General features: G+C 41.3%; 1 protein-coding gene across 3 annotated transcripts in view; it reads right to left on the reverse strand.

The window, feature by feature from the left end:
- Nucleotides 1-13,276, reverse strand: part of OSMR (oncostatin M receptor) — a 38,697-nt gene that overhangs the window by 6,316 nt on the left and 19,105 nt on the right. Inside the window, exons 7-15 of one of the 3 annotated variants that reach the window (XM_082075338.1) lie at nucleotides 12,670-12,827; nucleotides 10,264-10,400; nucleotides 8,875-9,034; nucleotides 8,280-8,356; nucleotides 7,645-7,855; nucleotides 6,835-7,035; nucleotides 3,710-3,811; nucleotides 3,085-3,264; nucleotides 1,214-1,378 (exon numbers count right to left, since the gene is read on the reverse strand). In XM_082075338.1, coding sequence (XP_081931464.1) covers nucleotides 1,214-1,378; nucleotides 3,085-3,264; nucleotides 3,710-3,811; nucleotides 6,835-7,035; nucleotides 7,645-7,855; nucleotides 8,280-8,356; nucleotides 8,875-9,034; nucleotides 10,264-10,400; nucleotides 12,670-12,827 — 1,391 coding nt within the window. Of the gene's footprint in view, nucleotides 1-1,213; nucleotides 1,379-3,084; nucleotides 3,265-3,709; nucleotides 3,812-6,834; nucleotides 7,036-7,638; nucleotides 7,856-8,279; nucleotides 8,357-8,874; nucleotides 9,035-10,263; nucleotides 10,401-12,669; nucleotides 12,828-13,276 lie in introns of all 3 variants that reach the window. The other 2 variants (XM_082075339.1, XM_082075337.1) reach the window with 2 other exon arrangements.

Raw genomic sequence — 13,276 nt, forward strand, 5'->3', positions numbered from 1 at the left:
AGTTTGGTCCAGGCTCTAGAGGAGGGAAGGGCCTGAGCCGCAGCCAGGCCAAGAACTCCTTCCAGGAGACCCACAGGGAAACAGAACTGCACACTGGACACTGGTAATGTGTGGGTGCAGGGAGTCTCGTGCATACTTTTCCTACTGTGCAATTTGACTACGACTTATCAACTTCATTCTATAAATAAGACAGCCTGGATGAGCCCACTTTGAAATCTCCCTGCTAAATAAGTGAGCTGTATTACAATGGTTTTATTACTCACAGGTCAGTGGATGAGCCCAATTCAAGTTCAATATTAATCATTTAGCTTAAGTAGATGCATACTAAACGTAATGAATTTTTTAGAGATATAAGGTTGTATGATTTTCAGTATATTCTTTGCTTCATGTTACTTAGTAAGCTGGATTTGCTAAAATTTTAAGCTATAAAGTTCTGCTCATACTTACCAAAAGCAACTACAAACTACACTGAACACTTATAAGGCTTATTTTTCACTTTGCTGAGAAGAAAGGATTTATTCAGACAAAACAGTATCTGCAAGGTTATGGACAATAAACAATGTCTACAGCTGAACAAAACAATGGCCCACGTGGAATCAGAGAAAATGATCCAATGAGAAGCAAAAGACCTCAAATTTAAATACTGCTATTGGACTGCATCATTGTATGAATGGTTTGTAAAGATATAGAAGTCTATGGTTTTCTATGCTCGGTTGGACCTCTGTGCAGGTACCCAGCTCAAGCCAGCCCTCCTGCTATTCTACTCCATTAAAATGTCATTTTTTTTTTTTTTTTCCTGGGAATTTTGTTTCCTGAAAGTCTGCTCTGCATACAGTAACAGACCTTGCCTGAAAGTTTGCCACTGGAACTTTAAACATAGGCTCCAGAGTGAACGGTTATCAGGGAGGGAAGACACCTGAAAGTTTGCTTCATGAATGGACACAGGCACCTGGAAAGAAGGTGAGCATCATTTGGCTTGGCATATTCCCCCCATGCAGTAAATAACAGAGTGAACCTGCCACTGAACTATTTTAAGTCGTGCTTCTCTTTAAGAAATCTAAACATTGTTCTGCAGCAAGCAGAACCTTATATTACTCCCCCATGACAGCTGCATTGATTTAAATGTTTTCCCTTGGGAAAGCAAGATGATTCTAACCTCTGAAATCATCTCATCCTTCTGCCAGAAGACAAATTTTCCACAGTGAATACTCACAGTTGAATGGTGTATCTATGTATATGAAGTTCACAATGGGAGTCTCTCCTCCACCTGTATATGCTTTAACTGCTAGTTTGTATTTTGTGTTTGACAAGAGGTGCTCCACGGTGTATCTCTTTTCTTCTGGGTTTTCAATTGTGTATTTACATAGCACTGAATTATCTAAAATGAAACAGATAAGACAGCATCACAGAATCATTTGGGTTGGAAGGAACATTAAAGACCATCTTGTTCCAGCTCCCCTGCCATGGGTCAGGACACTTTCCACTAGACCAGGTTGCCCAAAGTCCAACCTGGCCTTGAACACTGCCAGGGATGGGGCATCTGCAGCTTCTTTGGGCAGCCTGTTCCAGTGCCTCACCACTCCCACAGGAATAAAATGTCTTCCTTACATATAATCTAAATCTCCCTTCATTTAGTTTAAAACTGTTACCCCTTTTCTTATCACTATAGGTTCTGGTAAAAAAATCTCTCTGAATCTTTCTTATAAGCCCCCTTTAAACATGAAAGGTTGCAGTGAGGTCTCCCCAAAATCTTACAAATCAGCTTAACCGAGATCACTAGACCACTGAAATGACAGACCAGTTGCAACCCACTTTCTTTGTAATTTGCACACTTTCTTCTGAGAAGGATGATGCATCCTGACTCATTACCACTGGGCTGAACTCACATCCCTTCTCACTGCACTGTCCACAGCATTGCCCATCCTCTGGCAGGTCACCTAATAACTTACTGCCAAAAGCTGCAACTGTTTATTTTAGAGGTTTTTAAAAGAGTCATTTGGGTTTTACCATTTCCTTTTTCTCCAGAATCGCTTAGCCCTTAAGCTGAGGTCAAGTTCTTTGAAGATAATTGAAAGCAAGAAATGTCTGCCTAAAAAAAAAGTATTTTGCCTCCTTGCTGTTGTGCAACTTCCAGACCCCAGAGAGAAAAGGGTTAGCTTATTCCTTCTCGGTCACACCCCTTGTCTGCTAGCTCAGACAAACAGGGAAGCAGGAAGTCTTCGATTTAAACCTTTTAAAGTCTAACTGGGATTACTTGCAGAATTATGGTACTTCTATGGTTAGTTTAGTTCTGACAGAACCTCGTACATAAGCCTCCTTCAGCCCAAACTAAGCTTTTTAGCCTAGTACTAATCTAATCAGCAGAACGATCTGACACAGGGCATGACCCAACTGGAAGAAGAGGCAGGGGGAAAAAATATCCTTAAACATACTGGAAACATCTGAAGATTATAATGGAGCAAAGTCATCTGGAGCAGTTTTGAGTGCGGACCAGGACAATCAGACACAAAAGATTAAATGTGGCTTTGTGCCACCCCACAGCTCAGTTCTGCTGAAGGAATTCCACTGTAGAGCACAGCCACAAATACTTTCACTATGAAAGAATTTAAACACAGAATTTACACAGTCCTCCAATTCTGAAAGAAATAAATCATATCCCATCTGTTTCGAAAATACCCCAAATTCTAGTAAAACTAACACACTTCCTGTGACTCTCATCCAAGTAGACCACAAACAGATGTTTTCAAAATTCATCCAGAACTCAGGTCACAAGAGGCAGAAACTTGACTCCACCTTAGAGTAATGCAAGAATCCTTTCTGGATCTTACAGTGGAGTTAAAAGGAGCTATGGACAATGGGACAGGGGCTATAAATCGGTATAAAGCCACAACCCACTTCTACCCGTTAGCACTTCAAGCATGAGAGGGGAATCAAAACCAGCAGGTGTTGAAATCTGTGTATTGCCTAATGAGCCAATTTGCCTGTCTACTGTGAACTTTCTAGGAAGCTGCAATATCAGCAATCCCCACTAAGTCTTCTACCTATATCAACAACACAACTTTCTAAATCCCAGAGTTCAGTTACCTGGAAGAACATGCTTTTTGGATCCTTGCAAACTGCAGACATCTTGTATAGGTGACACGTAAACATGGTAGCCTCTTACAAAACCAGACTGTGACTCATTTGTGGGATAAGAATCCCAAGATAATGTCACTGCATTGAAAGTCAGTTCAACTTTTTCCACCTTAGGGTCAAACAGAGGAGCTGAAAGAAAGGAAATTAAACTTGCCATTATACTTCAAGAATGTTTATCTTCTCACTTGAAAAATGTGTAAATTCCCATGTGGTTTTTCTGTTTACATCTTGGTTTTATTTAAAAGCTGAACAAAGCCAAAGCAAAACTGTCAACTTCACAGAGCCTTCACACAGTCCACGTTGTACACAAAGCAGTGACTTCTAATCACAGCTTTGTTTAGCTGTTCTAATTAACATGGACTGAATTATCTCTATCCCGTCAGTGCACTAGTCAAATATCCTTGATGTAGGGCCATGTACATCGTTGTATGACTTTTAAATGCTTCACTGCTGATACAGAAAGAAGATGGCAAGTACATTTTTATCTAGTTGCAGGAGGAAGGTTATGGAATTCTTCCGTTTGTGACAGATGAATTTAGCAAATACACAAACCCTAAATATGCTGCCAACTTACGTAGCTCCCTGAGATAACCAGTCTTCTTCTTCAGTAAGGAGACTCTATTACCAACAGATCCATAGATGCGGAAGTTGTATCTCACCCCTGGAACAAAAGCAGCTAGAAAATAGTGGAATCGATTAGAAAAATAGGTTGTGGTTTGTCTTTTGCTTTTGCTTTTACTTAATTGCTTTCTACAAAGGTCTATAATGCATTAGAAATCTTTTTTATGTGCTGTTGTGCTATTAAAGCCACTGAAGGAGACACAGACTAAAATTATGCATCTTAGGATGCATAATTTGAATTGTATGTATTTATTCTGTCTGAAAGAGAGAATTGAGGGGGTGCTTGAATACATTTTTGTTGCTCTAGAGTATTCAAGATGAGTGCACAATATACTGAAGGCATCAAAGAGCAAGATAATTTAATTTCTGTTCCTGGCACTGGCAAAGGTCGTGTTTCAGACCATTTAATGCAGACACATCAGGATTCCATGTTATTGTCACTGCCATCCACTCACATTTGGATTAACCAACTGCAAACCACTGAAGAACTGGACAACATTTTTTCCATGTGTGACCACACTCTTCTCAGTGAGGAGGCAGGTTCCTATGCATATGTATGAATTGAAGTGCAGTTCCTCTATTGCATATTTAAATGCATTCAGTCAAATTTTGTTCAAACATGCTTCATTCCAAAGTGAGCCCTCAGCTCGAGAGACCCAAGGAAGACTATATTCTTGCAGCTTTGGAAGCATATCAGAGCAACTTTCACATAGTCAGAGAGGACTTAGGTCTACTGGCCACCACTGGGACAAAAACACAACTGGTCTTAAGCAAGGACAGATGCTGAGACACATTATTTGTGGCACACTGTCAGCACTAAACTCTCACTATGCAGTGGGTGTTAAATTGCCCAAATCTAAACTTCTGACCCATGTTACAGACAAGGCAAATCTCCATTTTGCATCCGTCCTGCTAAAAGATTCTTAACTCCTTCATTAACCTAGCTGTGCTCCTTAACGATGTTTCTACAAACTACTCAGAAGAGTAAAGAGTAAAATACTAAAATTCTAAAGTAGCCAAGGCCTCCTTAGAATTACAGCTGGTGAGAGGGGTCAAGGACAGCAAAAAGAACTTTTTCAAATACATAGCAGATAAAACTAATACCAGAGGCAATGTAGGCCCACTGATGAATGGGGTGGGTGCCCTGGTGGCAGAAGATACAGAGAAGGCAGAATTACTGAATGCCTTCTTTGTCTCTGTCTACTCTGCCGGAGGCTGTCCTGGGGAGCCCTGTACCCCTGAGACCCCGGATGAAGCCAGGTCAATGGAGGAGTTTGCTTTAGTCGATGAGGACTGGGTTAGGGAGCAATTAAATAGTCTGGACATCCATAAATCCATGGGTCCAGATGGGATGCATCCGTGGGTGCTGAGGGAGCTGGCTGAAGTCATTGCTGGACCACTCTCCATCATCTTTGCCAAGTCTTGGGAAACGGGAGAGGTGCCCGAGGACTGGAGGAAAGCAAATGTCACTCCAGTTTTCAAAAAGGGCAAGAAGGAGGACCCGGTAATTATAGACCGGTCACCCTCACCTCTGTCCCTGGGAAAGTAATGGAACAGCTTATCCTTGGTGCCATCTCCAGGCATATCAAGGATAAGAGGGTTATTAGGGGCAGTCAGCATGGCTTTACCAAGGGTAAGTCATGCTTGACCAACCTCATAGCCTTTTATGAGAATGTAACAAGGTGCATGGATGATGGCAGAGTGGTGGATGTGGTCTACCTTGACTTCAGTAAAGCCTTTGACACAGTCTCCCACAGCATCCTCACAGCTAAGTTGAAGAGGTGTGGTCTAGACAATAGAGTAGTGAGGTGGGTTGCAAACTGGCTTAAGGAGAGAAGCCAGAGAGTGGCAGTCAATGGTGCGGAGTCTAGTTGGAGGCCAGTATCTAGTGGAGTGCCTCAGGGGTCAGTACTGGGGCCAATATTATTCAGTATATTCATTAACGATTTAGACGAGGGAATTGAGTGTACTATCAGCAAGTTTGCTGATGACACCAAGCTGGGAGGAGTGGCTGACACTCCAGAAGGCTGTGCTGCCATCCAGCGGGACCTGGACAGGCTGGAGAGTTGGGCGGGGATTAACCTAATGAAATTTAACAAGGGAAAGCGTAGAGTCCTGCATCTGGGCAGGAACAACCCCAGGTTCCAGTATAGGTTGGGAAATTACATATTAGAGAGCAGTGTAAGGGAAAGGGACCTGGGGGTCCTGGTGGACAACAGGATGACCATGAGCCAGCACTGTGCCCTTGTGGCCAGGAAGGCCAATGGCATCCTGGGATGTATTAGAAGGGGGGTGGTTAGTAGATCAAGAGAGGTCATCCTTCCCCCCTACTCCGCCCTGATGAGACCCCATCTGGAATATTGTGTCCAGTTCTGGGCCCCTCAGTTCAAGAAGGACAGGGAACTGCTGGAGAGAGTCCAGCGTAGGGCAATGAAGATGATTAAGGGAGTGGAGCATCTCCCTTATGAAGAAAGGCTGAGGGAGCTGGGTCTCTTTAGTTTGGAGAAGAGGAGACTGAGGGGTGACCTTATTAATGTTTATAAATATATAAAGGGTGAGTGCCATGAGGATGGAGCCAGGCTCTTCTCGGTGACAAACAATGATAGGACAAGGGGTAATGGGATCAAGCTGGAACACAAGAGGTTCCATTTAAATTTGAGAAAAAACTTCTTCTCAGTAAGGGTGACAGACACTGGAACAGGCTGCCCAGGGAGGTTGTGGAGTCTCCTTCTCTGGAGACATTCAAAACCTGCCTGGACATGTTCCTGTGCGACCTCACCTAGGTGTTCCTGCTCCAGCAGGTGGATTGGACTAGATGATCTTTTGAGGTCCCTTCCAATCCCAAACATACTGTGTTACTGTGTGATACTGTGACTTCCAAGACTTAATGGTGCTGGCACATTTGTGGTGTCTAAATCATTTACTAGGCAAAACACGATGCCACATGCCTTTGAAGAATTACACCTGCACTACACAGACTTCAATATTGCACAGGATCTGTTTTCTAAATTCAATTCATGTCCACAGCATAAATGATTGCTGCACAGACATCACAAAGAAAAGCTGTTTGGCTTTCACCTGAGTTGATCAGAGCACTGGAGGTGTTGGGCCTGAATCTCTTCCACTGCAAATCACAAGGCTGCAACGTCGGAAAGTTACACCAATCGATAATGTAACTGTCATACATATGTCTGGGCTCCCAGGAAATAAAAATGCCATCATCTGTACCATTAATCTGTTCTTCTTGAAGCTCTGAACCACTGAGCTCTTTTTCAGTGCCTGGGAACAAACAAAACAGTCTCTATTACTTTCCTGCATGAGACCTCAGATGAAGATCAATATAGTTTCTATCCTAAGCTATTAAAACAATAATAAAATAGTTGTATTCCCTCACTATAAGATGTATAGGCTCTTTCACATGCTGAAAGCTGATCTCTTTGTATGCTGAATCTGACAGCTCAAAAACCATCCAGTAATTATTACTGTATGTTAATAAAAATATCTCAACTGCAGGAACCTGGAGTCATAAGCAGAAAGTTGCAAGAGGTTAATCACACACAAAGAGATCCCTGGCTGCACCTTCATGGTACCCGCCAGAGGTCTGAAGTCCTAGTTTAAGGCTAAATGTGTTTTGCTCTGTGGATGCTCTCCGTGGAAAACAGACTTTGTTATAGGGGATGGATCAAGGCATTTAATAGACATACAGTTACCACCCTATATGCAAAAATATAGCAATAATTTCCAGATAGCAGTGATGTGCAATAACAGGCCAGGTTAATTAGTTCCCCCAAGGTGATAAATTCTCACTCCATTTACAATAGGTGGAAACAAAACTCTCATAATGGGTGTCTAAGTTTTAACTGAAAATACTCCTATTGTTACCTGTACCTCTAGGGATGATCAATACTGAAGGAAGTGAATAATTAACATCATTCTTTGCCATGATACTGACTCTGTAGGAATGGTTATCAATCGAAATCCTTGTGCTATTGCAGGCTGATGAAAAGGACATGCGTTCAAGCTTAGAGCCACCTTCTTCTTTTTCCCAGGTTACTTCATATGAAATACTTCCTCCATTTGCTCGAAAACCTGGTGCTTGCTGAGGAAAAAATTATGTGAATAGACACCAATTACTCAGTAGATTTTGGTGAAAATATATGAGAGAAGCAATTAGAACTTTAAACAACCAATTGGATGTACTATTTCTGTTAGAGTATAAATATTTGTTTCCAAACGTGCATATACACACTGGTTGAAATGGAAACAGAAATCTCAGTAGTGGGATTTGTCATGTTATAATGCTTAGAAAAACAGATGTATACATCTGAAATGCCAGGACAGCATACCATCATACAGCTACATAAATTCTGAAATATGTTATATGTAACATTTGTCTTAGATTTTTAAAATACATTTTCATACTGATTTCTTATTAAGTGCACACAAACTTGTTGAAGTTCATGGGAGAAGTTTCCAGCTCCTTTTTGAAGGGTTTTGCTTCCATTTCTGTACCCATGTCTCACCTTCCAGAACAAGGTCACATTCCGCCCCCCCTGAACTTGTGTTATTTCTCTCCAAATGTCCAGTTTCCCTGATGGAGCTGCAATAAATAAAACAAAACAAAAACGCTCTAGGTGCACAAAGGGTAAACTGTTTAATTGCTTCCTCTCATTTGAAGAAATCTCATCCCCAAAAGCTCTCTTTCCCCATCATTCCCGGGTCTTGCCAAAATATGCTTTAACTTCTTGCTCCCTTTATTCTTTCCTTTTTTTTTTTTTTTTTTTTTTTTTCTGAATGAGTGTCTGGTCCATTTCCCTAGAAAAGTCTGTCTTTGCTTGCAGTTCCCAGGTGCTTGTTCCCACCTCTGCACAGTTCCTCCAGCACTTGTAGAACACTGTGACTCAGTCTGTCCATCCTCCCAGTCATCTGCATTTCCCACTGCACTGGATGAAACGGCAGAGATTGGCAGGTAGGATGAGAGCTGTTTAACAAGCCACCTTCCCAGAGTTCACTTAGCGTACTTCTAATTTTATGCATGCAACAGGCCTCTGCTTTAGCTACATGGCAGAAGAGTAGCAAGCAGCAAACAGGTGAGCCTTCTTGATAGGCTAGACATACTTGCTTCCATTGTTCTGATGGTTTGGGCTTCACTCCATTCACTCCACCTCCAGAAATGCTGAGCTGCTGCACAGTGTACTCTAGCTGTGTATTCAGTGTATGGCTGCAGTCCACTCAGGGTGATGCTGGCATAATGGAGGTGTGAGTCTGAGCTATTATGCTGCAAGACACAAAAAATGAACAGTCAGAGCTCAGTTCAACCTAATTAGCAAGAGATTTTTGTCTGAAAAAAATAGTTCTTCCTCTAGGTCCTGTGACAGCCAGTTACGTTTGAATTGGAAAAGATAACCATGGAACAACAGAGAAGAAATTAAAAAAGCACAAGACCCAAAGCCTGGGAGATCCAAAAAGAGGTCTGCAAGCTGCCTCTGTGTAACTGTCTGAGTAGGAGTCACTAACAGCCTGCCAAATCACTACTCTTTACATCAAGGAGGGAATTTAGTGTGATCTTACCCTCACCGAGTCTGGGTCTCTTACTCAGTTCATGTAAGCAGAATGCTGTTCCAGCTCTATGCACAGCAACTACAGCTCCCTTTTCTTCCCATTTTTTCCCCAGCCTTCTCCCCCACTCCTCCTTAAGAGGCAGGGTGAGTTCCAGTAGGAGTTGAAAATGGAGCATGCTTTAAGCGTCTCCTCTAAACTGTTTTCTGCAATGTCCAGCTGCAGCAGCCACTTGATCTAACAGCTTGAGCGATACTGAAGACAGAACACAGTTTGCTCCTGATCTTCCTAATGCCTTTTAATGTGCTAGAGGCAAGCTGCCCTCACAAGAAAAGGGCTACAGAGAAACCACAGTGCGTATGCAATGAGTCAGTCAACACCATTGCTTGTGAAAGAGGTGAAACAAGACAAGGACTCTACTCAAATAATCTTCAAGGACATGGAAGAGGATGGGAAAAAAACTCTTGTGGTGTTCCCTAACTAGAAAACAGACACGCTTCATCAAGTACAGTCAACAGTAGACAGAAAGCTCCTCGACTAATATAAAAAAGCCTTCAACACACCTCTCCACCACTTGTAAGATAAGGAGTCATAAAAACGTGACAAATCAAGATTAGCAAAAGCTAACATCAATTTTAAGTCCCATCATTATTTTCATTTAGTTCAAAATCTCAGAACTCATCCAGCAGAGGACAGAGACACGCATGCAGACAAGCTGCACTGTACATTTCAGCCAGCAGTCTGGGCAGTATGAATTAGTGCCAACAATGGCTGCCCATGTGGGCCGTATAGTCACTGTACAGTTTCAGAGCAAACAAAGCCAGAAAACAGACACAGCAATGCACTCAGAAGATTTAGAGTGTATTCATATTACTGGGGAATTATTATTTAATCTCATGTCAAAAAGATACTTGCTATGTTTTCGTGTGTGAAATTCAGGTTTCATACCAGTTCTACTTTCCCGTCGGGTTGGACCACTTCAGTCTGACAAAAGAGTTCAAATCCTTTGTTCTGATATTTCCAATATAATGTGATTTCTGTATCTCTGCATTCTTCCCACAGCTGGAAAGGTGCAGCAGGATAAACTGCCAATGGAAAATCTGAGTTAGCTATTGTAAAACATAAAATATATGCAAAAGTATTTTAAGGTATTTTAGCTAAGTAGTAAAAACAAAAAGATACAGGTTTTTCAGCCAGTCTAGGAGAAGCAGACATAAATTAATAAAAATTAATTTCAGAATGTAAATGTTATACAAGATTTAAAAAAGCCCGTTGTGCTGACTTGGAAATATTTTGGAACATCATGAACAAAGGAAAGAATCAGAGACTTCTAGTGCAAATCCAGTAAAATTCTGTAATCCAGGGCCTGTCAGAGACTCCTGATGCAGCATGGTGAGTAAGTGACATTTGCCACATTTTTACACCTCAGAGTTCAGCCTCTTCTCCAGAAATTTTATTCATAACACTTACATTGACTTCTGCCAGCAGTTACCCTCTGGTAAACAGTGCCAGTGCTACTTTTTCCAAAGATTTCTGAGATCCTTTGCTGGTATGTAAGCAGTACTCAGTGAAAGCAGCAGATCTCAAACTATCCCATATTATCAGTCCAGTTATAAGGAATAAGACATGGCAATGTGAGTGAGTGCTATGTTTACAGCTTTGGTCATTATCCTAGGACTTCATGGAACATGAATTACAATTTGAGGACTTCCAGACTCAAAGGAGATTGTATTTGATACAGAAGGTCCCAGCTACCACACACAAAATTGGAAACAATGGACTTCAGTTTTCCTTTACTTGCTGACATACTGTAAGTAAGGAAAATTCTGCTGTAAATATGTCCAGGATCAGAGAAAACATACAGGACTTCACAGCAATCAGTATTTAAACAGTTATCTCATAATAAATTATATATCATTCCTTTAACTTGTAACAATCACTAGAAGCTGAAAAAAGAAAATTGTAGTAAAACTTTAATGTACTTATCACATTGAATGAAACCCATTTTAGCCTGATGTCCCATAAAAACCTAGTTTATAATATTGTGTTTTTTCACTACAACCTGTCAGTTTACTCCTCTGCTTTCCTCCCACTCTATTTCTTCCACCCACACACAATTAAATAATCAACTCTTAGGACTCTCATGCCTCTCTGAGACAAATATAACAGAGACAGGCATTTAACACATGTTCCTACCAGTCCTATGAAAAAGTGTGTCTAGCAAAACTGAAATCAGTGCCTGTGAGGAAGGAAGTACTGCCAGAACACAGCAGATACACCAGCAGCCTTCCCATCCATCAGCCTGTCAACCTGAGAACCAAGTGAAGCACGAGTTGCCTCCTGCTTCTTGCAACAGGTCAGGTGGCCACAGGACCTTGGGAACACAGCGCTGGATGTGGTGGGGCTAGAGGACACAAGTAGAACTGGAAATACTACTGGAGACGCAGAAAATACCCAGGTGTTTTGAGGCAGAAGTAGGTAGAACTTATGGGACCTGGGGTATACTGCCATAAAGGACACGACTAATAGGGAAGAAGGAACCAGAGCCATCAGTTATTGCACACAGAATAAGCTGTTTCATTTCACTGATGAACTACTCTTCCTCCCATACAGCAGCACAGCAGATGTTACTGTCTCATATTAGCACCATCACGTCTCTCCTGGCAATAGCTGCTTACACCTGTACCACACCTCATTTGGAGAGGTGCTAGTCATTTTATTTACCTGCTTTTCAAAATGTGCATCTCAATTTTATTTTGGAAAGACAGTAACATCAGCAAAAATATTTTGGACAAAGGACTGAATTCCTGAGTAACCTTCACAGATATTTTTCTTGAACTCCCCGTTTGATATCCTTGTATCATGTTGCTTCTCAGGCACTGGAACAGGCTGCCCAAGGAAGTGGTGGAGTCACGATCCCTGGAGGTGTTTAAAAAGCATTTAGATGAGGTTCTTAGGGACATGGTTTAGTGCTAGAGTTAGGTTATGATTGGACTCGATGATCCTGAGGGTCTCTTCCAACCAAAATGATTCTATAAGTCTATGGTTCTATGCTTCTCATACTATGAACCAGCTTCAGCAAAGCAGCAGATTTTGAAGCATTAAGGGGTCATTTCAATAACCAAATCTACTTTTGGAGTGAAGCTATTTTCTACCATTAACAGCACCCCGCAAAGCTGAAACTGAAGTGACAGCACATAGCTATAGCACAGGAACATATAACTAATAAAAACCATGAAGACAAAAATCAAGGGCTTCCATACTTTAAACTGGGGCACTCAAGTATTAAGAACAGAAGGAGGACAAGGCCTGCAACAAAAAAAAAGGTCAACAAAGACACAGAAAAGACCTTACTTCTGTGAGTTACATCAAAAACATCCGTGGCAGTTTTCTTGCCTAGTGGGTTTTCCACAGTCATTGTGATATTATAGATCCTCTGCTGGCCTATATCCCAAGAACATGAGCACTGCTCAGAACAAGTTACTGTGCATGGAATTGGATTTTGGGAAAACCTATCAAAGAAAAGGAGCGGGGAGAAGAGACAAAAACGTTTTTGTGTTACGTAGGATCAATGTAGACATTTAAATTTTTGATGCTCTAATAGAATACACCATCATAAAAAAATAAGACTGCGGGGGACTAAAGGAATACAGCCAGTTCTTTCCTCTAGCCTGAAGTAGGATGAACAGAAGTATTCTTACAATTGGAAGAAAGTTTTCTGCAAAGCTTAAGTTTACTTTATCCTTTTAAGATACAGCTAAATTGCTATCATTTTAAGATAAAAGGGTAAAGCAAACTTCGCTATAAGACATAGTTAAATTGCTTTTAGTGATTTCCTCATGGAAATTCTAAACTAGGGATTTATTTGCCAACAACTAAACCATTCAGATATGTACAATTATGCTTTTAAATGGAGCAGTAATTTCAAATACATCTTCAAAATTCACGTTTTTATATAACC

Source organism: Streptopelia decaocto (genome assembly GCF_964273445.1).
Source record: "Streptopelia decaocto genome assembly, chromosome: Z".
NCBI classification, from domain to species: Eukaryota; Metazoa; Chordata; class Aves; order Columbiformes; family Columbidae; genus Streptopelia; species Streptopelia decaocto.